We start from the raw sequence: 27,583 nt of genomic DNA on the forward strand, positions 1-27,583 counted from the left end.
TTCTCGCCGGGGACTTTTCCCCGTGAGTGTCGGCCGACACGAATGAAGCAAACGAACTCCCTCGAGCGAGCTCCTCGCGAGCCTCACAACGGAAGTTGCAATTTAAGTCCGAGGGGCCCGTGCATGTTTTAGAATTTCGGTGACGGAAAAACGACCCGGGGTGCGCCCGACGTTTTTGATCCTCCCGCGCGTTTCCAAGCGCGTCGGGCTGGCAGTCATTGACAACAGGTGGAATATCGAGATCGCGTTTCGTGTAATTCCCGAACGTTACCATAAAAGCGACACTCGGGTGGAGTTGAAAAAGCGGTTCGAAATGCACTTCGTACTTGAAACGCTTTGCTTCTAATTAACTCTTTACGTTGTAGTGGCCGGTAGTAACGACCTGAGCTCCGATTTAAGATTTATGATCGCCGCAATTATTCAATTCCGCGAGGCGCGTTCGAGCGAACACTTAGACACGCCGAGGTCTGGGAAAGGCGTCGATTTCGTAAGAAACAATTCCTGAAAGGCATTAAGTCGATGCGTAATCTGCTGCGCTACATCTCACGCTCTGTATTAGACGTAAACGCGGCATTCCGGATGCGTTTGAGCGACCCGATCCGACATTCTCTTGCTGAAGGCGCGAGCACACTCTCCTCATCGCGATCTGATGAAATTCAAGGACACTCCTCGCGATATCAATCCGCGGCACGCGAAAGTCATGAATAACGCGCACGATAGGTTTAACAGCTCAAAGAGTATAGAAATATAGTTAGGTGAACGGCTGAAAGTAAGTAACTCACATTATCGAAGCAGAAAGTCGGCAATAGTCGATACCATAACCGAAGCGCTGTCTTACAATTCACTCAACGTGCCCGCGTCACATTCCGCGAGTGAACAAATATGTATTTCCATCCCGATTCTGCGATCCACCGCTGCTTAAATATCATTTAGGAACACTTCGGGATAATTGCATTTAACGTAATTCAGCAGGGAGACGTTCTTATTCGAATTGGTCAATTATCTGTCCTGGAGGCAGGCCCCGTTATGTAGATAGATTATCCGGGCTGCCGGTTCATCGGACGCCCGGATTTAATGCACTCTGGAGGCGAGCGCGTTCGATCTCGAAAGGTTCAGATGGATGAATAGCTACTGAGGTCAAGCGAAGGGTCGCGAAATCGCTCTCGTGTAAGCACGCGAGTATAAGGAGGTCGAGTGCTCGGTTCTCTCTCTCTCCAGCTCCTCCGAGTCCTCACTAGCTGCCGTCTGTACGGCTCTATTCCGCCGTCGTGACCTCCTCCAAGGTGCATTCCCTCGTTTTATCCTCTTTTCATCTTAATAATTGAGACGTAAGGTATCGCAGATGTGAATCTTCCGCGATCCCAGCCAGCGTATTCTTTCGCGGCGGTATAGAAACTCCTCGCGACTAGAAACGAAACGACTCAATGTTCATCGGCGGTTAAAATTGAGTATAATAATTTTCGATCGCTTTGTTAATCTGATTAGCATTCTGTCCGGTCGACCGGATTGATTTAATTTAACAGCCCAGATAATGGTTTACGTCCGACCAGCTTAGATGAATACGAGATTTCATTTTCGAACGTTTAGAATAGAAACATCTATGTCGCGCCGTTTTAAGTCGATTTACATTATATTACGGGACATTTAAAAATTAAATTTTTTTATTTTATATCAACCGCAGATAACGTTACATATTTTATAAGAAATTATACTTACAAGTACAATATAATCTATTAATACGGTGGGATCGAATCTATTTTACTTCTACTTCTCTCTTTGGTAATAAAATAGTCATATAAACTTTCTTATTTAATTGTTAAACACTCTATAACTATTTTTTATGAAATCGGCGACCCTCTCACCGATCATATTAATTGCGGCAACGGGATTACCAGAAACCATCTGAAAAAAAATAAAAAAAATCAAAAATAAAAAAAAGAAATTAATTACGAATGTATATACAAGTATACGTATCGCATTTTTTCTGGTTTATGTCGCACATCGAAGAAAGTTTCGTAAAAATTATTTCCACGCTCAGCACGATATTAAATTTATTTGTAAGCGCAAATTATAATAATTAAAAAAAAATAACTCAATTAATAGAAATATTTTTAAAAAAACAGAAAATTACGCGATAGGATTATTATATATTTCGATGCTGCGCGTTTATAAAAATTTCAAGTCAACTTACCTTCGGTATAATAGAAGCATCGGCCACTCTCAAACCGTCTATGCCGTAAACTTTGAGATCTGGGCTAACTACAGCCATGGGATCCGAGCTGGGACCCATTTTGCAAGTTCCGCCTTGATGATTTTCGGGTCTGGTGTCGTATCGAAACTGACAGTCCCAATACTCATAATTCATCTTCTCGTTCTTCTTATACTGCTCGCACGCCGGATCGGTTAGAACCGTCATTTTCAGGCCGTATTTTTTCATCGCTTTCGCCTTCGACAGTTTTAAGATATGCTGAATCCCCTGATAAACAATTGATCGATCCTGCGGATGCGCGAGGTCGTTGCTCCAGATAATCGGGGAGCGCAAAGGATTTTTTGAGGCAAGCGTTAGTCGACCTGACGAATTTATTAATAAAAACGAATTTAATTATGCTACAAAAGCAAAATGTTAATTTATTAAAAAAAAAAAAATTATACCATCTTTTTGATTTCATTTAATTTATCGATTCTTTCCGTTTATAATTATAACTAAGTTAAAATTGAAATTAATTTTCTTTTAATACTATCGCGAGTGAATCAGTCCAGTGAAATTGAATAAAAGGAGATTTAATTATCAGAAAAAAATAACGGAAAAAAAATATTAAAAGAAATTCGATGAAAAATATTGAAAACGTTGTCGAGTGTTAAAGTCTCGCTGCGCGCAAATACGCCGCGATGTATAAATTATTTGTATTGTCGGTACGTTTATGCTAATGCCGTGCTATTTAGGACAAAACAATCGTTCACTTACCTCGGCTGAGTGTTTGAATATTTACGGACGTGAACCTGACGGTGCGTTTGTTATCGTACGCTTTCAAGTCCGCGATTCTGCCGCCCGTGTTGCAAATTGCCTGATAGCCGGCGAAGAAGATCTGAATGTCCGGGTCGTCCGCGGTGGTATAGTTGGACGGTAAAATCCCGGTGAGCTGGGCCAAGCCCGTGGACGACAGCGGACCGGTTTGATTGTAGAAATACAAATCGCTGTTATCCTGGTTTAGCTCGCTCACGTCCGTCTCATTTACCGTGAAGTCCACGCCGTAAGACACGTGATTATGGAGATTTTCACCGACACCCGGCAGATCGACGACCGTGCGAATGCCCACCGATTCGAGATGACTCTTCGGCCCGATTCCCGACAGCAGCAGCAGCTGAGGCGAATTTATGGCGCCGGCCGCGAGTATCACTTCTTTCCTCGCCCTCACGTTGTACTGCTCACCGTTCTGCGGGCATTAAGTCGTTTACTATGCCGTGCGGTCGCGAAGTCACGCCGACAGATTATTTCTACAGACACATCGAGCGGTATAATTAATTAGGCCGGCTCACCGTAATGAAAGAGACGCCATCAGCCCTCACTTTCAACAAGGTTTTTCTCATATTGATTCTCGTCACTGTCGCGTCCAGAGCCACGTGCAGATTTCTATTATTCCTCCTCGGCCACAGATAAGCCCTGGCGGCGCTAAGCCTAACACCATTTCTGCTGATCGTCTGCGCGACGGTAAATCCCGTGATATTCTGGCCCACCAAGTCCTCGGTGACTCCTAAGCCTACTTCCTCCGCCGCCGCTATTACGTCCCGGGCGAATTGCGGTTGCCAGGGGAATCTATTAATGAAAGTAATCAGCGAGTTTAATTCATACGTGTAGATCAATTAAATCGGCGGCGAAGCCGCGGGGATTACGTTAGAGGAGCGCGGCAGTTCGAAACGCACAGATCCCGTTTAATGAATGCCGAATCGGGTGCAGTAATCGCGATAGACGGGGACGGATGTGACACTGGAACACTTTGCGGGGGCAAAATTAATTCTCGTCGAATAAATAATCATTAAACAGATGACAGCGAACGGTTGCAAGTCGAACGTGACAATCGCGCGTTTATTCACAGGCGTGATCACTCTGGAAACGACACGGATGATTTCAAATCACTTTTTATCTTGCGTGACGTAAATGATAGCGATCGTTTGCGTCACGTTGTGTGAAAAAAATTAAAGCAACGTGCGTTAATAAAAAAAATAAAAAAAGAAAAAAAAAAAGAAAAGAAAAGTGTGATTTCAGTACCTTTCAACCGTCATCGGACCTCCAGTGGCATGATCCTGCGCCCTCACCCTTCCAATTTCCTGATTGTCTTCCGATTTAAGGAAGTACGGGAGAACCTAGCGTAAAAAGTATTTTTTTTTTTTTCTTTTTAATTTATATTGCGGAAGATCTTAATAATAATCGTTTCGTACTTCTTTCCACGACCATCCTTCGTTTCCCATTTCCACCCATCTGTCGTAGTCTTTCTTGTGGCCTCGGTGGTACGCCATACCATGATGGGCAGTGCAACCTCCGAGGTTTTTGCCCCTCGGCCAGCTGCAGCTGCCGTTACGCCTCAAACACGCGTACGACTCGTTCGTGGTGGTATACCGCCAGTCGAGCTCGGTGTCTGAAACGATCGCAAATAAAATTAATCGCCCGCCGTAGTTTTAACAACGCTATTAAAGGCACAAAGATGGCATTACTCAAGTAAAGTTGAAGATTGCTCGGTATTTGCATGCCGGCAGTCTCATCCGGTCCAGCCTCCACGAGCAGAACGCTCCAAGCCTTGACTTCGCTGAGTCTCGCGGCCACGACCGATCCTGCCGCGCCGCCTGAGTCAAAAATATAAAAAAAAAAAGAAAAAAAAAAAAAGAAAAAAAAGGGTTAACAAAATAAAAAATCATCCTGTCGTGTTTTAAATCGATGCAGTTCAGAAACGAGCTCCGCGCGGTTTACGTTCACCGAGAATAATTATGCGAAGCATTCCTATGTTAAATCGCTAAACAAGATGGGTCTTGATAGGCCATTATATTTACGAGTACATTGATTATATTACCTCCGACGACGATGAAGTCGTAAGTGAGCCGCGGCCTCTTGATGGGCGTGATTCGCTCGCACGCGCCGTTAATTATTGAACTGTAGGTAGCCAGCATGTTCACCACGGTTAGAAACAAAGTGGCGGAATTGCCGGCGCAGACGTCGGTCAGCGAAGGGCTGCCTACGTAGGACGACGAACACTGCGCTTCCGGCATCTCGTAGTCCGACACGTTCTATAATACCGTGTAACGTATAGTTTACGCGACTAAATATATTGCGGCACTTAAGAATGTTGATCTCGAGTTTATGCATCGTATAAACCGTAGAACGGCGCTCCATTATTTTGCGAATATCACGGCCGTTACTGCGGCGAAATCACTTTACTCTTGCAATTAAATCGCGAATAACGTAATAATCTGCTGGGGGGGATTTAATGCGTTAAATCTTACATAATTTCCTCGATTAATCTCTTTGTCGGTTTCTATAAAATTTTAATTTCCGAAATTAATTGCGATAGGCATTTTATTTTATTATTTTATTCGAAGGCATGCTTTTTTCGAATACGTTTATGTCCAAGACATAGAATGTCGTTATGAGATATTAAAAATTAATTTTTTTTTTTTTAATTTATTATTATTTTTTTTTTTAAGTACTTTTTCCCGTTGCACCGATACGATGAGTAAGTAATACAACTTGCGGAATGTTAACGTACCATTTTCCGTGAATGCGGTTGTCGTAAGGAGTCCTGTCCGTTGTGCTCGGCTTTTACAACCCGATTGCGGCGTTCGGTTCGTTGTCGCCCTGTTATATACCCGTTTCGTGTGTATGCATATGCACGTTCCGTGAAATGTCTAGCTGTGATTAAGTGCTCGACGCATAACGTAAAAACAATGGCGTTCGCTATAACACTTACTCGTCACACTTGTAAATAACCGCACGTGCTATCATTTCAGAAAAAATGACGGATAGTCCGTCGGTAAAATGGCGCAAACGAAAGATATAACGCTATTGTGACATCCACTTCCACTGAACTCGTTTGCGTTTCCGTCGAACTCATTTGCATTTCGGAAGTTTCGAAGTCAAATCTTGCGGCTCGTTAAAACGTATTACTCCGTTCATTTATATTTCGCGCACTATCACGTGTAATTATCTAAATCTCTTTTTCTTCTCCCTCCCCCTAAATTTATAAGCGAATTAATTTCGACAAATATTTAATTTTCACAAGCAACGAGTTGTCTTCTCAAAAATTTGATCGTCAAATTTATTCGCGATACGTAAAAACCCGGTTTGTAATAATATCGTAGGAATGGATCGAGCGGGTGCGAGCTATCTTACGTTCGATTTTTAATTGCTGTTCATCTCGTTTATTTACAATATTTTGATTTACACCCGGGCTCCGAGAGCGGCCGAGTGATCCGTATTTGTAGTTCACTTCTTTCTCTACGCTTCTTTTTTTTTTTTTTTTTTTTTTTTTTCTCTCGTTAACACAATTAATCACTATATTTTTGGCGGTCGGTGTACCAGGTACCAGAATCTGTCTTTGGTCATCATTTCAATAGGACATCCATGGGTAGTATTACACGCTACAGCTATTAAAAGGTATTATGAACGCGAAAGATTATTAGTACAATTACGTACATTTACAAGGATTAACTTTAAACTCTTAGTGCATACGGTAACTAAAAAAATAGGAAGTTACTTCTTTTAATTAAGGAATTAACGTAGTAGTAACATTACGCGTAAGTTGTACGAATTGCGCCCGGTCGCGTCACGGTTAATCGACCCGATCGCGGATCGTGACGCCACAAGGTAGTGCAATCTCTAGGAAATTCTTAAACTGGAAATTAAAACATGGCGAATGCGGCGAGACGACGGCTGGTGGTCTGCAGCCGCCGCGACTCTCCGCGTTAGTAACGAGAATAGAATTGCAGGTCGCGGGATAATTTCGTGTTTGACATTACGCTCGGGCGAATCGTGCGGAGGTCCGGCACGATCGCCCGGTCATACCGAGAAGAAAAGAAACTCGCAGCCTACGGGGAGTCATCCGGAGTGCCATCGCCTTCGGTCGCGTTCTCGCCGACTTTCTTAGGCCGCGGTAAACGCATTGATGGATGCAATAAGAGACTAGATAGATCGTGGAGCCCGGGCTACCATATAGCCTGATCCCAGTCGATGTACTTGATCCCCCAAAGTAATAGGTCCAGCGTACTGTCGATCGTCGCGTGTGAACTAGGAAACATGGTAAATTGCTGGTGACTATTGGTATCTCCAATGATGGTGGTTGTGGTTGTGTTTCCACATGGAGCAAGGTTCTTTCCCGTACCATTGTGTACCGGCGACGCCCCAGTCGGACTTGATGTACGCGGCCGCCTTTTCGCCGATCATCATGGACGGGGCCGCCGTGTTGCTGGATGTTACCTTAAAAAGTAACCATATTTCTGTGTCATTATCTCTTCCGATGAAGCGGGACAGAATCGTCTTAACGCAGCACGTTTTAGTAATATTTTAATATGAAATAAAACTTTTGCCGTATCGAAAAATTAAAGTTAAAAGTAACGGTACGTGGATTTAAATATACCGCAAGATTGACATCGCCGCGTGGAAGTTTGCAGATTTATTAATCTGATTTCAGGCGATTTATAACTCGCGATAAATTAAAAAAAAAAAAAAAAAAAAAAAAAAGTATGCCACGTATTTTAATGTATCAATGTGCATTTTATATTTATGTACATTCGTGGTTTTTGACTGCTTTTATATCGCGTGCGATAAAAGAGAAATAAAAAAAAAAAAAAAAAATGCGATGTTTTCGCGATTGCGAAAGATAATTACCTGCGGCATTATGGACGCGTCGGCGACGCGGAGGTTCCTGATGCCGTACACCCTCAGTCGATTGTCGACCACAGCCATGGGGTCGTTAATCGGGCCCATTTTGCAGGAGCCTGCCTGATGATTTTCCGGGCCGGTGTCTTGACGCACGGCGCAGGCCCAATAATTTTTACTCATTAAAGGATATTGAGAGCAGGCGGCTAGCGGCGCGTTGTTTAAAGTCATATTGTACTTTGCCATGGCACTGGTATTGGCGAGAGAGAGCGCGATCTCGATGCCTTCGACGAGGATCGTCACGTCCATGGGATCGCTGAGATAGTTACCCCAAATGATCGGCTTGGCGAGGGGGTTGTTGTTGGCGAGGAGCAGCCTCCCTGTTACCAAGTTCATTTCGGTGACGTTTAATCGGTGGCGAAACTGACGCGTGATATATTGACTGTCGAAACTGACCGGGGATTTCACGAAGATTTGACGCGCTGATTAATCAATTTGTAGAAATTTTCCCGGCGATATGCGCGCGAGCAAGAGAGCTCTTATCACCTCCTGCGGTTAATTACGGATAGAATTCTGGCCGGCCGTGATTGATGGTAAGTTCGGAATTACCATCGAGTTAGAAAATTCTTACGGGCTAATTACGTTCGCTCACCTTTGCTACGCGGATGCGTCATCGTCGGCGACATGCTGATGCTGCGACCGTCGTTGTTCATCAAGGCGCCGACTTCGCCGGTGGTCGCGCAAGCCGCCTGATAGCCGCCGAAGAACAGCTGGATATCGGGATGATCTGGCGTCGTGTAGATCGATGGTACCATCCCGGTGACTTGCGACAAACCGGTCGACGCCATAGGTCCCTTCTGAAAAGCGATATATTCCGCGGCGGATCCCCAGTCCAGGTCAAACAGGTTTGGCTCGTTGATAGTCCACGATAAAGTATACGACGCGTGATTATGCAAGTTTTCCCCGACGCCTGGAACAAAATAATCAACTGATTAAAATGCGCAATTGTCACCACCGGTGTAATTTCTGATTCGCTCTCAATCGGGTCGACGCTCGTTTCCGCCAATTTATTTACAATAAACTTTCCGCCTGTCGTAATTAATGACGTTTGCGTTTACGTTCGAAAAAAATTAATCACAGACGTATCTCGGTTAGGCTAGAACTTAAACGCTTGAAAAATTTAGATTTCAGTTTTTCTCAACGGCTAATTGATTATCTTTCGACAGCGCGAAATTTCCGTCGCGCTCTTTGTCAAGTTTATTTCCGGGAGAAGACTCGTCGATATCCTCGTCGCAGCGCAGAACTGCAGAGTCGAATAATGAACTCATCGCGCATTATCGGCCAAATTAGGCTAAATTCTGTCGGCGGATACATTATCTTCTCTCGGAGGATACACCGCCGTATTCATAATGAGTTACGCGCGATGAATGGATCGCTTACCTGGAAGATCCTTGACGACTGTGACGTTCACCGCTCGCAGATGCTCCTTCGGTCCGATTCCGGAGAGTAGCAACAGTTGAGGCGAATTTACGGCACCACCGGAGGCGATTACCTCCTTTGTGGCGCGGGCAACTCGAAGTTCACCATCCTGAAGATGCGTTCATTGAAACTCACATCACCAAACTCGCCGACGCGCTTCAGAGCGCGAACTTGATTTCGCGTCTAAGTGCCGGCAACCGGCCCGCAAAAAGCAAAGTTCGCGGCGCGATATTGTCACGCCGTGTCTCGTCCGCTTTCAACGGCGAGTATATTTCGCGGGATTTTAATGGCACCGGGCCGCGATCGATTAACGAAAACATTAAATAGCGGTGCAAGCCTACTGTCGTGACGTTTTAAATATTATTCCTCGGCGTCAGAAAGGCATCGCCCCGTTGAACTGGGACAAATTGATTATTGGCTTAAAAAAAAAAAAAAAAAACTCCCACACGCGGCAAACAAGATAAAAATTATCCCCTTAATACCCGTGAAAGTGACTCTATTATGCGATACCTGCGCGTGAGCTGTCAGGTATTATGTAATTATTGGCTCGCGCGGGGGAAACAAAAAAAAAAACTTGTAACTTCAACGGACGAGGTAAAAATTTATCTTTTTAATATTCATACAAATGACGCGATTATGCGATATCTGCGCGCGAGCTATCCGGCGCCGTTATATAATTACTGACCTACCCGGGTAATTAAAAACTCGAAACTTGAGGGAAAGAGACGAGAACTAATATTTTTAATACCCGTGAAAACGACTTTGCGCGACTTTTGCGCATGATCACTAGAGCGTTGTGTCTTAATGCAGGTAAAACAATAAAGTAAGTCCCTCGGCAAATTTCCGTTCGTGCGTAATACCGATTTTTCAAGCATGACGTTTTCATAAAAGTATTAATAAAAGCAGCCGGTTTCTCTCGACCGAATAAAAAGCATTTGCTCGCGGTATCGTGACAAGCAGAATTTGTGGCATCTACTAAAATTATATCTGTCAATCATACGATACTTGAAAGTTAAAAAAAAAAAAAAGAAATAATTTTGACATAAATAATCAATTTGACATATAACTTTATAGATGCTACTATAATTATATAGTGATTTAAGTTATTAATTAATCTGAAGTAAATGATATTTTTAACTTCTTTAAGAGATAATACATTAAAATTTAATCCTTTTCATCTATTTCTCTTTTTGCTGGCATTAAAATTTTCAAATAAAACAGCTAATCAGCTGCCAAATTATATTTCAAATTAAATTAATAATAAACATTACCTAATTAATCACTTACGAGTTATAATAGAACCCTGTTTAATCGAATTAGGTTTCCGACGTGTTCGATCTAGTTACCGACTTCATAATTAATAAAATAGTATTTAAAATTCAGATTAATAATTCGTTAAATGGAAACACTAACGAATCCTTAATGTATGGTAATAAAATGGTAAATTATGAATCCCCGGTGTTATCGTTGGCGAAGTAGCAAAACAAAAAAAAAACTTTGCACGTACTGACCTGGTAAAATTGAACTCCAGTGGCTTTATTGTTTTCGATGATGATTTTCGTCGCGGTGGCGTTCAGAGAGATGTGCAAATTGCGCCGATGTCGTACCGGCCGGAGGAACGCCGACGCACTACTCACACGGACCCCGCTCTTGCTCGTGGTCTGCGCGACAGTGAACCCTATGAACTGGTCGCCGTTCAGGTCCTCGCTAATCGGGTATCCTCTCTCGGCCGCCGCCGCGAGAATGTCATCCGCGATCGCCGGCTTCCACGGGAACCGTTCGACGGTCAACAGGCCGCCGGTCGAGTGATACTTGCGGCCGACTCGGTGGATCTCTGTGTTGTTCTCGGAGCACATGAAGTACGGCAGGACCTAAACGAGACCGATCATCGCGTGTCTTTTATTTGAGGTTATCGCAATCTAAAAGAGTACTTTAGATTGACTTCGTTTTTTTTTTTTTTTTTTTTTTTTTTTTTTCTTTCGGACCACGCCGTCCGCATTTGGATTGCACAAGATGCCTGAAATGATTAGTTATAAGGTCTTACATCGCGCCAACTCCATCCGGGATTACCCATCGCCGCCCAATTGTCAAAATCTTTCGCGTGGCCCCGGTTGTACATCATGCCGTTGTGGACGGACGTTCCGCCTAGGTTTTTACCGCGCGGCCAACTACAGGATCCGCCGGTTGACAGACAAGCGTTCATCTCGTTCGTGGTTTGATACTGCCAGTCAATGTCAGTTCCTATCGGCAAAATTGTCAGATCGTTTAACATGCGTAAAGCCCGCAACGGATCGCAACACCGTGCTCTCGCAATAATACAGATTCCAGATGAGCATTGTAACAATTTCCGCTCGCAGGTGCTCGAAACACTCGCGCTAAATAAAAGCGGGCCCGCGCGATTACGTTTCCCGTTGTTACAGAATCCGCGGGCACCTTAGATATTCCCGCCATCCGCGGGTTTTATCTTGCCAATTTGATATCGATTTTGTTTTAATGCAGTTATCGTTGAATTAAACGCGTCGCGTAATTCTTGATTAAAATCAAGCTTCAGGGATGCTAATAAATGATAATATATTAGTTCTTATTGAATTTTAAGTAGACACGCTCAGAATTTTATTTTGCAGCATAATTAACGAACATTAAAAATAAAAGGCGACTATTTTACGGGAATATTTTATGGAAAGTGACCGAACTGACGTTAATTGGAAACAAAAAAAAAATAAAAAAAATTCCTGTTCGTAATTCTGATCAGTTTCCGTATTAAAACGGTAAGATAAAAATAATTCTCGATCGCAGGCGTCTTGAATACTCATTATCGCGAAGTTCGAGCTTCTGCGAATAGCAAAACGTACACGGTGACCCGGTCCAATTGAAACTTACCCAGAAACATTGCCACCATACTGGGAACATCGGCACCCGGCGGTTCGTCCGGGCCGGCTTCTAGCAACAAAACTTTCCATTCGGGTATGTCGCTCAGTCTAGACGCCACCACTGCACCGGCTGATCCTCCTAATTCCAAAGCGACAGAAGTCATTAAAGTCCTAACGTTATTCAGCGCGAGGTCGAGAAAAATGCAGTCCGCGGCGATGCGGAAAGAAGCGGATTTCGGGCGAAGCGCCGCTATAATTGCATTCGCCGGAAGGAAAGCATCCGCGTGGCCCTAATTAACTCCTCTTTTTTTTTTCTCTCTTTCCTTCTTCTTTTTGCGATTAGATCCATTATCGGCCGATAAATCGCCGTCTCTTCTTTCACCGTTCGATTAATGACAAGGGGCCGAGAAGGCCGAGAGAAGTCTGATAAGAGTTGAACAGTCATCGTTCGACGGTGATTACTGTGCCGTCGTAGGGACGTAATATATAGCGCCGGATTATTATGTTAATCGACTATCGTCGGATGTATGCAATTTGGCGGCGCGGCTGCCATTATCGCGATCTTATCAATCGCTGGGAGAAGGCTCGTCCGCCGCGCGTTGGAAAGCTGGTAGTTAAGAGCCTTGACAATGGCACCCCCAGCAACCGGCGCGAGATCGCAATCACGTTCACGCGCGTGCCGGGGGAGAAATCTCTCGCGGTTTGGCATTTTTAATTTTTGTCTCCCGACCAGAATTGCCAAGTCACACCCCAAGCGTGCTATTCATGCACGTTAAATGTTGCATTTCACGGTGGTATAATATTCGTCGCTCCAGTTTCCGTTCTAAATATTGCATCTTTGATTGGACGTTACGTCGTACTATTTGCATACCCGTATCTTCGACCGGAACGGTTACAGCCCAGAACCGGAGCAGCGAAAGTTTTAAAATATGCCCTGGCCGTTTAAATAAACCGTCTTATCGCGGCGCTTTCGCAACTCTGTGCCGAGCGAAAATGAATTGTTAATTTAGGTTCCCGCGATGGTACGGTGGAAACCGAGCGTTCCCGTAAACGAAGGCGTTTGCGTGGTCAGTCGAGATTTGCGAATGTCACCGCATTATCGGCGACATTCGTTTGAAACGGTCACGCGACCGGTATAATTTTATTCGCGCGGGTGCAATAATACAGGGCGCTCCGACAATGTTGTTGCCCGTCCAACGTGAAAATGTGTTATTTCGCCGCGGCATATTGACAACAAGCATAACGACTGGGGGGCAAACGGCGGCGCCCGGGTTTATTATTTTTCCTGCATTTTTAACGTCCGATTAATTGGGCAGATTAACTCAACGGGACCGTGAGATATGCATTTCACGCGACATAAATACGCTCCACCGGGCCTGCTTTCCCCCCCCCCTCCCCCGGTCGCGCTTACAACGGCATCACGTTAATCAAATTCTATTTTCCCGCAGATATTACAGATTACAGCCGGGGATATTCTAATCAAGAAATTCAATTAGCATTTCCGCGTGTGCATCAAATCGCGTTACGGCTACTGCCACTTGCGTAATACGATTTGCCCGCTCTATTTTGTCGATCGCGCATAATTACGCCCCGCGCGCAAATCGGCGCATATCGGCGGCCAAATACGAGACCGTTTCTTTCCCCGTCTTAATGCCTTCCGTGTGAACGCGCGCCCGCCGTTTTTACAGTTTAATTCCGCGGCGAGCGGGGATCCCGTCGGCCGCTCGTATTAAGTAGCTTTCTATTAACGAAGCCGATGATAAATGTCTCTCGTCGGATCGACGCGGAGCCCGGGGCGGGAGAAATTCTTTTTTTTTTTTTTTTTTTTGACTGGGGAATTTTCACTCCCCGCTATTTCGCGGACGATATATTCACCGCTGTCGGGATAAATTGCGATAATTTTCTAACAGAGATCGAAACGCGTTTGTGAAAAGTCCATCGGCATGTCGGCATAAATAGCAGGAATTTGCATATTGGGACGCGACACATTATTTGCATGGCACCGAAATTGCGACACGGTGTGAACGAACTTTTCCAGCCGCGCGTATAATGATATACCTGATAAGACCTGTTATCAAACGAGGAAAAACAAGTTTTCTGAAAAGCAAATGTGCTCACGGGCTCGGAGCCGCGCAATGGTGCGTCATATTAAAACACACATAAGTGACTTGCACGAATTTATAATTGTATTACGTATTTATATTGTTATGTTATAAACGTAAATTTCATTTCTCTTCCGCTTAATTTTATATTCCCACACAAACAACGCTCGAAATTTTAATTAAAGTTGCCAGTCGTTTTCCAATACTACGTGTCCCAGTTGTGTAGCCTGTGTTTTTTTTTATTATTATTTTTTTTTTTTTATACGCATAATTTTTTTTTTCCTCCTTTTTTTCTAATGAAGACTAACATTTCTGTTTATGCGCCAGATTTCTTGTGAATTATGAAACGAATAATCACGTTATAAGATATATAGGAGAGGAAACGAGATAGTTGATGCATATTCAACAAGATTACTTCCGCAAGTCGGTTCCCACCTCTTCCTCACGTCCATGAATTTTATATTTATAATACAAGGCGGATAAATATTTATTTAACCGCAACCGCGGTAACGTGCTACCTGGGAAAATTGCACATGTTTTAACCGTATTAAGTGCAAAACTTATGGATTCCTTTTTTTTTTTTTTTTACGTATGCGGCCGCGATTGCCCGCGCGATGAAATGTTTCCGATCTCGACGCTTTTCCCTCTTCCGCTCGGCGAAACACTCGTGATATTTCAATCGACGGTTGTTAAACGTGCTCGAAGCGCGCTCGCGAGGACACGCCGCCGCCGTTTGCGGAAAAACGAGTTACGCGACGAAACCACCATCTCTTTTCCTTCTTCGATTCGCAAATACAAGGGCGGGAGTAGGTTAGAAAGAGGGAAAGTTTGCGAGAGGAAAAATATACGGAGCACGCGCCAAATTCGCCCCTCGATAATTAGTCGTTTAGTTGAACTTGACGGGAACGACCCAAGAGCGACCCATCGCGTTCCTAAAGAATTTTCATATTGACGCCAAAGCCGGAACAGGCCGGGAGGAATTTTATCCGCGGTAAATCAGCTTAACGATGTCTATAATTAGCCCCTTTATGAGAGCCACTTTGAATTCAGCAATTAATATGGGAAATTACTTCCCGTTCCGGACAAACTTTCCGTATACGTACTTTAGGTAAGCAAACGCGAATGCGAATTGAATTTATGTTAATTGCATTGTTGCGCGAACGTATTAATAGCCGAAAAGAATATTTCCATAACTTGAAGATAGCTCTATCTGGAGCAGATAATATCGCCGAGCCGGTGCGAGCTTTATCGCGACGCGATTATATTTTTATCGACACGTTGAGTAAATCATATTAAAACGCGCGCCTCTATAAAAGTATCCGGGCAAAAATAAGACTGCTCTTAATAAATATCTTGCTCTCCGTTCGCTTTAAACGACCAGATGAATTATAATTGGATTGAATTTTAATAAGTATCCGGAATGTTTATCCGCAGGGAGAAAAAAAAAAGAAAGAAAGAGTAACGTTCCGCTAATCCTTTACCTTTATTAAAGTATGCATGTCCATTAGTGCATTATTTTTTTAATCCCAATTTTATTTCCGCACTCAAATTAAAATACCATACCTTGATAGAAGATGGATATCTCTTTCTTTTTTTTTTCTATTTTTTTCGCACTGATTTTCCCTCCGCAGAAATAATGAAATTTCCCGTTTTCACGGGTGACAGTTTATACGAATGACAAGCGGATTTATGCAACCGTTAATTTCTGTATCCTACAAATTTTTTATTTCTTCTTCCGAAAACGTTCAGATGTTTTGCACTTCTCGTGCATGATTCAACCGCAGATTAAGAAAAATATTCTGTCTAATGAGCGTGCGGGAACGTCGGTCGAATGTCCGTCTTCTTCGAATGGCAAAAATATACTCTCGTGCATCGGAGAAGAGAGAAAGAGAGAGAGAGACGAGAGGATTGTTCTTCGTTTCCTTACGTTTTCGCGTGCAACTTGCTTTCGGCGCAACAGTGCGGAAAATAGACTGCGTCCGATCGCAATAGTTCTTGTCACCGTTCTTTCGGCATTCGCTGATCCCGCTCTTTCTCTCTCTCTGTCTCTCCTCTCTCTTCCTCTACCGCTCGCGGAAGGAATCGGTAAAGCGTTAACACCGCGTGTAACTGCACGATAGTTACTTCTTTCCGCGCAATTTTTCACGCGACATATTTGCGCCGCCGAGCGTTGAGAAAAGTATTTTTCCGAGGCTCATTCTGGGAGCTGGTGTCACGCTAATATCGTTAAAATTGCACGCACAGTAGTTTCTCCGCGCGATTAAAGAACTTTAATTTATTCGATGTTTATTTAGGCGTGTGTTAACGGTTATTGAATATTAGAGATAACTGTCGTAAGTGCAATTTAAAATAAATATTGTAATTAAAAGGGATACTAAGTAAGGCTGGGGTTTTTAATGAAAGATATATATATATAATATATATACATACTATATGTAATTAGATAACGATACAAGGGCCAAGTACTTGTTGACAGCCCTTTGTAAGCGCAATTCATGGGAGATGTTGAAGACGTAAGTAGAAATATAACGTTCGTGAGAGATAACGTCCCGGCTTTGTGTAACGTTGGCCAAAGTACTCTTTAGCACCGCTGGGAATTTTAATAGAGTCGACTGACAACGGCATTCGTCGGCAATAAAGATCGCGAGAATTGCTATTACGAGATGTGGAATTCTTGGACACTGATTATTTTTATTAACCTACGAAGGCCGGAATATGAAATGCACTATTCATGAAAGTTGTAGGCGAACGCGAGCGGTTGCGGCAACGAATAATTTTTTTTTTTTTTTTAATAAGATACAGTTAGTTCACCTCGCATTAATTTCAATATTTTGATTAATTTAAATAAACTGTCCTACGTAATATTTTTTCATATTAAGCGTTAAAAAAAAGTGTTTTTTTTTTTTTAGTCTGCTGTGGGCATTTTGAAAAATCAATAACTTATTTCTTTTTAAATGTCGCGGTATCATTTATTATTCATTTTTTCATATTTTTCCAATAAAAGTGGATGACCCAGTTAATCCAAATTCGATAAATCATTATTAATGAATATCCACGTAAATAACATATTACCTATCTGCATATTTATTAAACAATTCACTAAATCTGATATAATAATTTCAACGGGATCCAAACGTGACACATTACTTTCCGCGTAATGTCATACGTCGCATACGTCAATCACTAAATGATTACCTTCTTACGTGAAACATTGTTAGCTCGGGAAACGAATAGAAGGGGAAAAAAGATCGCGTTTCTACGCGGTAATAACACTTCTTTAGATTGCCGTGTATTATCGAGTCTCGTGCATGATTGGGGCGATAAGTGAAACGTTCATGGAGTAATCTCGATATCGATTCAGACCGCAAGAAAAAAAACGGCGAGTCTCGGCCAAAAAAAAAAAAAAAAATAATACCTGAAAACTTGGGGAGCACGTCTAATTTATGTGTCGCAACCCGTACGTTTCTCGGCTTATTACTTTCACGACCACGAGAAGAAGAGAGAGAAAGAAAGAGAAGGAGAGTACACTCGGCGAGCCGGGTCGCTCTAAATATCCGCGAAAATCCGCGAGCAGTGATAATCCCGGTTCATATGCCGGCTGGTTTCCTCCTTTTGAAGCCCATCCACTTCATTCTTCCTCTCTCATATTATTCCCGCGGCCGTAACGCGTCTGCACTCGAACGAGACCGGATACACGCGCAGAGGGAAAGAAATAGAGACCGCCGAGTGAAATCGCGGTCTCGATCGAAACGACGCGGCTCTTACGCAAACGGCTACGTGGAACGCGCGATGAAAGGAGAGTACGATGCACTCGTGCGCGTCGCACGATGAGCGCGCGAGTGAATGAGCGGACGAAACGTTCGCTAATCCCTCCCGGTGCCTCCGCCCGATTTCTTCCGCGCTGCCCGATCGATTTGGAACCGCGCTGCTGGACCGCGAAAGTCCCAGTTCACGGGCACCCGGAACGTATCGTTGCCTCGCGAGACTCTCGTCGATTCGTATCTTTACGGCCGCGCCGGTGGTTTGCTTATCGTTAGACGGCATTACCGCGTCTCGGCATCTCGGTCAAGGGTCCGTGATTTATCGCCGCGCGAAGAAAGTGCGCTTCCTCCTGTCCCGCCGCCTCTCCCGATCTCGTTTTCCACGATTTTACGTATGCGCCACGCTACACTTGCTGCCTTACGACGTTACGTGCCGTTCTCGCGGCTCCCCGCGTCTATGGGCTTCCTCGTGCCCGACGTGTTACGTGAGACACGGCGGTTAGCATCGTACGGCCGCAACACTTCCGCATATCCAAAACCCACCCCATTTATTCGGGTCATCGAGCACACATGTCGTACCCTTGCTTGCGTCCCGTATACGGCGCCGATCGCCGACGTTGGCGCGAATAATGTGACTTACTGGCTCGCGACCGGGAGTAGCTAGCGATAGAAGATGGTTTGCGTTCATTTGGAAACGCGAGCTTTCTCCGCGATTTGTGGGTGCGATATATATATATATATATATATATATATATATATATATATATATATATATATATATATATATGTATGTATCTGTGTAAAAACGTAATCCCAGACGATGAATAAACGATGCAAATTCTACCGGTGTAAATACTACGTATTTATAAGGCTGCCGTGCTCGGTTCTCGTATTTTCATACATGAAATATTGAATGGATAATTATCGACTATTTAATTTAACGAATCAGGTCTAACCTCGCGCTGAATAATTCCCGGAATTGTCGAATGTTCGGAGCCCGGTAATCAAACCTGATTAAAAATAATTTTAAAATTCGAGGGACACATGTGTTAATGAAGAAATGCAATCTCGTCGAAAGAAGGGAGGGAGGGAGGGAGGGGGGAAAAATACGTCAAAGAGACGTCGACGGCCGCGTCATTTACATCAGTTACGCGCGCTCGAATATTCGTATAAATTACTGTACGCGAGCGTCGGGAGATGCACGCAGCGCGGCGGATATTAAAATCGTGAATATTTTATTCAAGATCTGATATTTAATTATTAAAATGAAGCGGGAGGAGGAGGAGGGAGGGAAGGGAGTCGGGGGAGAAATCTTTATCTCCGTCGGGTACGTATCGATTTCGACGCGCGTCTAGCGCCGACTTTTCCGACAACATTTGGCGCGTCGGCGTTTTGACGCGCGTTTATTCCGCTCGGCGGCCGTTTTATTTTCTGGCCGCGCGGAGAGACGTGTTTGATCGCCGAAAAACGCGAAAGGGGAAAAGTAGCGCGCGGGCCTGCCGAGGAATAAAACATGGAGCGTGATCTCTCTCGTTGCGTTATATTGCTGAAAACATGTATATCTACTTAAAAAAAAATTGTTATTTGTCTTTAAAAAAAAAAAAAAAATACTAGTAATAATAAATATAATAAAAAGAACTCATAAAAAAAAAAAGAAAATTAATATGTGGCTAACGATTTTATATATTTATGTCTTAGTTGTTGCGTCAAAGTCGCATTTAAAAATAATATTAATCCGTCTGTCATCTTTCTCTTAAAAAAAAAAGGGAAGGGTAAAAACCGATTGCACTTCGTCTCCGTCTCCATGAACAATTCGACCAATATCAGTTTGAGCCGCAGTCGTCGCCGTGCGTATTAGCGGTCCGGCGACAGATCGCCAAAATGTATAAACAAAATGCAGAACGGGCGGGCGCGTTCACTCATGGGCGATCGCGTCGCCGGTACGAATTATCCCAAAATGCAAAGAGCGTATAAAACTCGTTGAGCCGATTAAATCACATTATGTGCCGGCTCTCTCCGCATCGCTCGCGCTGGCGATCCGCAGCCCCGCGGCCCCTCTGGTCCTCTATGCTTCCCACTCGACGAATTTTGCCACCTTCGAGAATTTATATGTCCCGACAGGGCCAGGAACGTGTGGAATAATGGAACGCAGCTTCGACGTAATGACTCTATGGTTCGAGTCGAATTCGACAGAGAGACGGGAGGGAAAAAGGGGCCCGGGAGATTAAAGAGAAGAGAGAAACGAGAAGCTGGCGCGGCGCGGAGACGATAATTAAATTAATGATGCAATAATCACGCGCCTCTCGAATAAATAACGGTCTTTATTAATATCGCAATCCGTACGAAGCACGCGGCGCGTAGGAACGATCATGCGCGTCGAATTGCATTTTCGCCAGCGAGATCGCGCCCCTGTAAACGACAAATAACAATTACCACTCGCGGGCCACGGGCGACGACTCGTGATAACTGTGTTTGCCCGTGGTAAATATGTAAACGCCACCGGAAGGTTTGTAGTGATTTTTTTTTTTTTTTTTTTTGGAGGGGGGAGAAGTTTTTTTTTATTTTCTTTGTAACGAAGGTGAATTGGCTGCGAGGAATGCCTTCTTGCATTCTCCCCTCCGTGAATTGCCGAGTTTGCCGAACGCCTCGTTTGACTCCGGCTGCTCTCAATTATTTTTTAATTAGTGCCTTAATAGCTTGTTAATGAACAATTCGTGAAAATCGTATATTTTATTGCTACTGCGGATGCTGCGCGCGAAAGCGTTTCCTGCTCTTCCATTATTCCGGCCGCGAAGGGCGAAAGCGCGGGACGAGAGGGGACTTATAAAATGTTGCAAAACGTTTTACAGTAATTATTTCATTTGCTAATGCGTTGAATATATTTATTCATACGTATTCTTCTCATCGGGGAGACCCGCGCAGCGCTTTCTTTTTTTTTTTTTTTTTTTTCTCCTCGTAACGGGGATGCGGAATAAACGTTGCGCGAAAAAACATTTGTTATTCCGATGGATTTTTCGGGGTTTTAGATGCCGGCGTTGCGCGCAAGAACCATGCTTACGGATCACATAAACGCAACCCGTAGATTCATTCCGCTCGTTTTTCCGCCTTTCTTTCTTTTTTTTTTTCTCTTTTTTCTTTCCACCGCGAGCACGCTGGTGTTTTATCTTGATTTTCTAATCCATCTTCTGCACATTCGGACGACTCCGGGGCAATAAAGGGCGCTTATTTTCCGGATTGTTACAAGTGCACCTTCATCATTCTTTACGTCGACTGTTGGCGGAATAATAAGCTTTCGCTTCGGCTCTCTCGGCGTCCCGGGCTCCCCCCCCCTCCCCCTTCCCGGTCAATTTGCTTTGAGCATAATTTATATTTTTAAGTGAGATGTTACGACATCTTTGTAATTATTTCAATTACATCACGTCACGCCGCGCCATTCATATCGGGATTTTATTCAGCGGCGCTTTATCGCGCTGCTTGGCCCCTAATGATAATGACAAAACCCATTTTCTTTCCTTTCCAGTCGACTCGGCCCTTTTACCGCCCTCCCAACTTCTGCTCCGTGCATTGCGCCATTATAATTACTCCACGAGCTTCTTTCCTCCGACTGGGCATTGACGGAATAATTAATAAGCATCACGCTAATTACTCGGCGACGGTGTTATTAATATTTTCTCCTCACCTTCGCGGGTAATACACCCGCGGTCGTCGACGCGGGTGAACGATTAATCATTCCACACAAGTACGTTTCCGTACGTTTACTTTTGCATCCGCATATTGCTTAGGCGACACGCGGCTTTAAAAAGAAAGAAAGAAAAAAAGGAATCCTATTGCCCTACATAATTCTTTAAACCGCGTAATTTCGGAAGGTCTCTAATTAGAAGCAATCATCGTAACGGCGCCGCAAGGGCCGCGAGAACACTGTTATTCGTTATCCTCGCGCGTTTCTTTCTCCGCGACGCGGTATTCTTACTTACGGCGCGATTCTCGCGGGGCGGAAAAATTCGGGCCGGCAAGAAGGGTCGGTCGATATCACGAGCGGAGCGCGGTCATCCGTGCGGCGACCGGATAACCGGTCGAGTCACTGAAAAATTCCATCTTCCCGTCCGGATATCCCCGGGAGTCCTATCGGGAATAATCACCGAAAGGGAAGCAAAGAAAATTAGTTTCGATCGCTCGATCTCGAGTTCGGTGCCGTCCGCCGGTGAATTTCCGGAACCGGGATTTACGCGGCCGGGTTTTATCAACCGCATACTAAAATATTCAATTATGTGCCCGTCCCTTCTGCCTTTCCCCTCCCCCTCTCTTTTTTTTTTTTTTTTTTTTCCTCTCCTAGTCTACGATTAAACCTCGTCGGCCGAATGTAAATGTCGAAAGTCGCGAATATCGCGCCGCGTGTTGAGAGACTTACGATTAATCTTCCGCTCTCCCCAGCGGGGAAAACACTCGCGGAGTTCTCGAGTTTACACATTATTGTCGGTGCCGTGGGCTACGACGAGAAGTATTAATTATGCAGGAAATTAGCCCGCGAGCTGAGAAACTCGTCCGTTTGCAACACTCAAGATAACATTGAGTAGCTCGTAAGAGAAAAAAAAAAAAAAATTAAAGAAATAAAAAAAGTATTTAAAAAATAAAAAAAAACATATCATGTATAAATATATGCACGCATGTATTTGTATAAGCGGGAGGAATTGTCTTCCTAATGTATACCAGCATCGCGAGATTTACGAGCGGAGCATCAGTTATTTTTCATTTTCCCAGTGAGTTATGTATCCCCGGTAAATATTTCATTAATACGATCATGTGTATTGGTGCGGATATCGCGTTCCGATTGAACCGTTGCGTGATAGCGTGCGATTATATCCGTTTATATTATATTATTGTGTTGTATTATTGGAGCACTATTTGCTGGGTATATAGAGCAACGGTAATGTGCAAGTACTAGGAATAATCACCGTGCACACCGTACATTTGCCTGAGTTATTAATGCCCTATCATTAATGGATTATGCATTTCGTTTCACTTCCCGTTTTTAGAATTCCTCTCCCATTGTCTAAGGGAAAGAGGCTAAAATGTGGGTTATGGCGCGACGTTTCGACACATCGCGTGCAGGCCGTTTCCACACGTTTGAAGGTTACGCGTTTATTTTATTATTTCCAATCCGCGGCTCGCTGACTTTCACGCGTAATGAGCGGGCATTTACGAGCCGAGCGATCGCCCAGCTTCCGCTGCGCCGGTGAACCGGACCGTTTTGGTCTGTTTATCGAAGTCGCCTTTCGCAAAGGCGTCTAAGTCGCGTCAAAGTAACGGGTCCCCGCTAATCGGGGAAACGACTTGTTGTTTACACATTTTCACGACATGCCGGCTCATTGCTCTAATAAGGCCGCCTTGATTGTTATCGACATCTAAACCGGTTTGCGCGATCGGCGAGGTGCACACTAAGATACATTCCAATTACGACGATCAATTTCACCTGCCCATTAGAAAACCGGTCTGACTTTCTTCGGTTATTCCTCTGAACGCGGTAAACAACCGCTGTACTCTCGCCCTTAATGAAGATCGTGATTTCCCACCTTCGTTTTCTGGAAGCCGCGCGACAGCTTCGTTGAAAGAAGAAAAACGCGCGTCGAATCGAGCCATATTAGAGAGAAGTCGATATGACTAACGAACTCCGACATATAGAAGTACGTCGTCGGAGACCGTGACTAAGAAATCTTGTTTTTCAACTCTCGCGATATCGCGGCTGTTAACCTTAAAATGTTACGTGTTACTCTAAAACTGCCGCTCTCAGGAATTTTCTATTTTACATCTTTGCGACGGTCGTTTCGAAGAGATTAAAGAATAAAAATACCACCTGGGATTTTTCTCGCAAACACGTGCACGGCGGATTAATTATCGGGAAAATTTTAAGCTATTAGTTTCCCGTAGCCGCGCGTCGCTTTAATGACGCTACGGAGTTAATCGGCAAATTAAACTGTTTGCTTACCGCCGATGACGATGAAGTCGTAGTAGTACTCGGGCGGATTTCTCGGCCGCACACGCTCGCACGATTCGGACACCTTGTCCTGGGCCCGTACGAGGGTGTCCAAGATCGTCATAAAGGTCAGAAACTGCGATCCTGAACATACCTGGGCGAGGCTCGGCCCGAGATGGGATATCGGGCACGCTGGACCAACCGACACGTTCGACATTCTGCGAATAGCGATTTACCGTAATGAGCGCCTGCAATTGAAGAAACAATCCAGTCGTTACGTCACGAGCTCGGCGTACGTCGCCTCGGGCGTTAATCCGCTGCAACGGGACGTGAGAACGATGATTTTGCGAATTATTTTTATCTGCGCGACGTGAATTCTTGCGCGGCGAAAATGCGAAGTGTTCACCGCCACTGTGACTACCGTCCTGAATGTTATTGTCACGTTTGTCCCGCGATGCGTGTCCGCCGAGTGTAAAAAGAGACGGCGGCGTGATCGTAAATTGATTGCGATATTTGGAACACTTAACAGATCAATGGAAGCGCAATAATGCGAGACCGCGATTTGCGCGTCGCATGACGGCGCGCGAGCCCGCAATTCCGAGCCTCGTGTAAAATCATATTTAATTGGCGCTCGCCTGTCGCTCGCGTTTCGCGCGATCTCTCTAATTTTTTTTTTTTTTTCAGAGGCGATTTAATGGGGATATCCGGTTAATCGGAGCCAGGGACGTGCTGAAACGCGCAAACTCCGGCTTTCACGCGCGAGATGAGAGCACGGTGCGAAAAAGGCACCTGTGCCCCGGTCTCGAAAAAAAAAAACCGCCTACCTTCGCACCGCATATTTAATTCCGTGTACGTCGCTTCGACGCCCGCCGTCGGCGTCTCGAGGTTTTCGACCGCATCAATTATTCATTCTTCGTTTTTCAAAAGACAGTCCGTATCGCGACATTATCATAAGCCTCCGTTCGCGCCGCGGTGCCGCGGAGGAGTCGCGCGCGGCGTTTAACATAAATAAATATTCCCTTTAATTAACGGATGGAGTTAATAGCGCTGTAATTAACCGAGCGTATTAATTAGTTCATCCCTAATTAACACGACTGCCTTTCCGCGCCATTACGGGCCCGGTGCATTAGCGCCCGGAGGAACGAAACGCTGGAGCCACAAAGAGTTGTCCGCGGACTAAGCGCAATGATTACCGCGATCAATTTACATAATTCGCCCTTCGCGGGAAAATCGCGCGTCACCTCGGTACGCCAGGGCGGGGGCGAGGGTGTGCCGCGAAAATCGTGCCGACGTTAATTAACGTGTGCTTATTTCGTAACGTTGGAGCCCCCGCGGGTCACGTGAATCACGAGTGACAGAATCGCGTTTTATGCCCGCCATTTATAATGTACACGCATCAAACTGTTGAACATGTACGACGGACGCGCGTATGATTTATCGCAAATCGAGCTGCAACGCGATATTGTGAGAGAAAAATTATAGAGACAAATAAATTAAGTAAATAAATCGATAAGCTTACTTCGAAACTTTTTTTTTAATCGCGGGAGACACTACGCGTTCTCGAGCGTTAATTATCGTGCGGTTCGTAAGACAGATAGCTGAGGTGTTCCCGCTGGAGATCAGCCAGGTTGAATCGAGATGAATAGAGAAAGGGACGCGGAAACGATGCGAGCCGACTTTGAGTTATGAAATATAAATGATACTAACGTTGCACTAGCTGGAGAGCGCAGTTCCCGTCTCGATGAATCTCTCGTCGACGCACTCCGGTACACACGTGACCCGGCGAAAGCTCGCACGTGCGGCTTTGGTGCAGCAAACGGGCAAAGTGTAACTGTAAGACCTCTCACCGTAGAACGCCACTTTATAATTCATCTCCCACTCTGGCGGCCCGCTTCACCGCCGAAGACACCCACCATAGATCACGTCAATGAATCCGCGCGATCGCGAAGGCAGGGAAAAGTCCCGTGGAATTTTTGTTTTTCGCCGGAATGAAGATACGTCTCGGTAATAAATGACGATCGGTCGCGACGGCGACTCCGGAGTTCCTCGCGAAGAAATACGATGCGTAATGCGGCGCCGAAGTCGCGGTGATGCGATTTCAGAAATTCCGCTGACGCAATTCGGAAATTTTAGCAAATTAAACTTTGAAAATTGAATAAAAAGAAAAAAAAAAGAAAAAGATTGGTTTCCAGTATCGGTTCGAGCTCAATGCTGTTAGTTCTTCGATTTCCGCATCAAGGATGCAAAAAGACGGATAAGATTGAATTTCGAGCTCGCAAAAAACGAAAATGAATATGAGGTAGAGTCCTTTTACTGAAATGTGTATTTTTTATTTTTTATTTTTTTTTTTTTACTATTTTTTGTATCAAAATTCACTCGCCGCGAGGAACAGTGAGCGTTCCTGTCGAGGAATAAGAGTGAGATAATAATAGATAAAACTTACGTTACGTAAACGCGAGGAATGGTTATTTATTCATAACTAAATTGTTCCTTATCTCGTCGAATGCATGATTTATGGATGAAATCTGCGCTTTTCGCAGCCGGATAATTGTATTCGACATAACGTAATAAGTTCGGTGGAATAATTTGATCTTCGCGTTAAGATTCTATGCATTAATGCTCGAAACAAAGCACCGAACGCTCGTAAGTAAAATGAGTCTGTGAGTTTCATTGTACAATAACATATTCGCGTAATCATCTACGGGCGATAATATCAATATGCGATAATAAAGGAAAAAGAAACCGAGTCTGCAGCGTGTATTTTTAAATCTCGATGAATTTACTTGCTAGATATCGTTTTATTCAGTCGAGCGTTAGCTATAAATGTTACAGATGCATGTTACTTACTTGCAAAAGAACTAATTAAATAATCGTGTGTGAAATTAAACGTACAGCGAATGACGTCGAAACATAAATGTAATTAAGACCATACAAAGATTATTTCAGATTTAATAATAATAATATTAATAAAAAAAAATTTTTTTAAAACGAGAAAAAGAGAGAGAAAGGAGAGAAAGAGTGCGATTTGTCATCTGTTTTTCATTAATTAAGCGTAACGGCAAAAAGAATTTTATCAATAGCAGATAAAAATGCATAACCAATATATGTACATAGAAAACTGCAGAAAATAGAAGTGCAATAATCAGGAGAAGCGTGCATCGAGCAAATTAATTTCCTTTGTACGCGCTTCCTTTATCTTTTAATAACAGTGCATTAGCCGTTTTATTATTTGCCGACGTTACGTGATCGATCGTTTTGTCGCGCATATTATAATTATGCTTCAAAGTATTAATAAAGCGTATTAAAAATACATCTCGCGAAGTTTCGATCCCATCGCGATACCGTCGTGTACCGTTTCGCTTGCAGCTGTTAATTTCTGCCCCGCAGAAAGTTTCGGTTATACTTTACGCCCGATAAAAATACCGATAAAGTGAATAACTCGAACCCACGCGGCGCAGCTGTATCGTTGACGCTTACAATGTACACCTAATCTCGTAACTAATAATAACGATCTGTATACGCGGGGCGCGAAAGGC

General features: G+C 44.1%; 2 protein-coding genes across 2 annotated transcripts in view; one reads left to right on the forward strand and one right to left on the reverse strand.

The window, feature by feature from the left end:
- LOC139113103 (kin of IRRE-like protein 1) overlaps nt 1-27,583 on the forward strand; it is a 314,721-nt gene that overhangs the window by 77,772 nt on the left and 209,366 nt on the right. The window lies entirely within an intron of this gene.
- Nucleotides 1,797-25,932, reverse strand: LOC139109507 (uncharacterized). Its single transcript, XM_070668612.1, has 18 exons — nt 25,755-25,932; nt 24,060-24,295; nt 12,224-12,352; nt 11,388-11,584; nt 10,855-11,214; nt 9,305-9,452; nt 8,517-8,834; nt 7,874-8,244; nt 7,302-7,462; nt 5,757-5,952; nt 5,064-5,277; nt 4,711-4,839; nt 4,438-4,634; nt 4,268-4,362; nt 3,538-3,814; nt 2,966-3,434; nt 2,192-2,571; nt 1,797-1,902 (listed from the first exon to the last, which is right to left on the reverse strand). The coding sequence occupies exons 2-18, from the start codon at nt 24,262-24,264 to the stop codon at nt 1,810-1,812; spliced, it is 3,939 nt and encodes a 1,312-aa protein (XP_070524713.1). The 5' UTR covers nt 24,265-24,295; nt 25,755-25,932; the 3' UTR covers nt 1,797-1,809.

Source organism: Cardiocondyla obscurior, linkage group LG02, assembly GCF_019399895.1.
Source record: "Cardiocondyla obscurior isolate alpha-2009 linkage group LG02, Cobs3.1, whole genome shotgun sequence".
Taxonomy (NCBI): Eukaryota; Metazoa; Arthropoda; class Insecta; order Hymenoptera; family Formicidae; genus Cardiocondyla; species Cardiocondyla obscurior.

Bases quoted from the DNA above. Each gene is read 5' to 3' on its own strand.
- LOC139109507 (XM_070668612.1), bottom strand. From the start codon at position 24,264: ATGTCGAACGTGTCGGTTGGTCCAGCGTGCCCGATATCCCATCTCGGG. The intron at 11,215-11,387 runs GTAAGACCTTAT...GGTCTCGTTTAG, and splicing joins CCGGATGGAGTTGGCGCGAT to GTCCTGCCGTACTTCATGTG. The intron at 3,815-4,267 runs GTACTGAAATCA...TTTCATTAATAG, and splicing joins GGTCCGATGACGGTTGAAAG to ATTCCCCTGGCAACCGCAAT.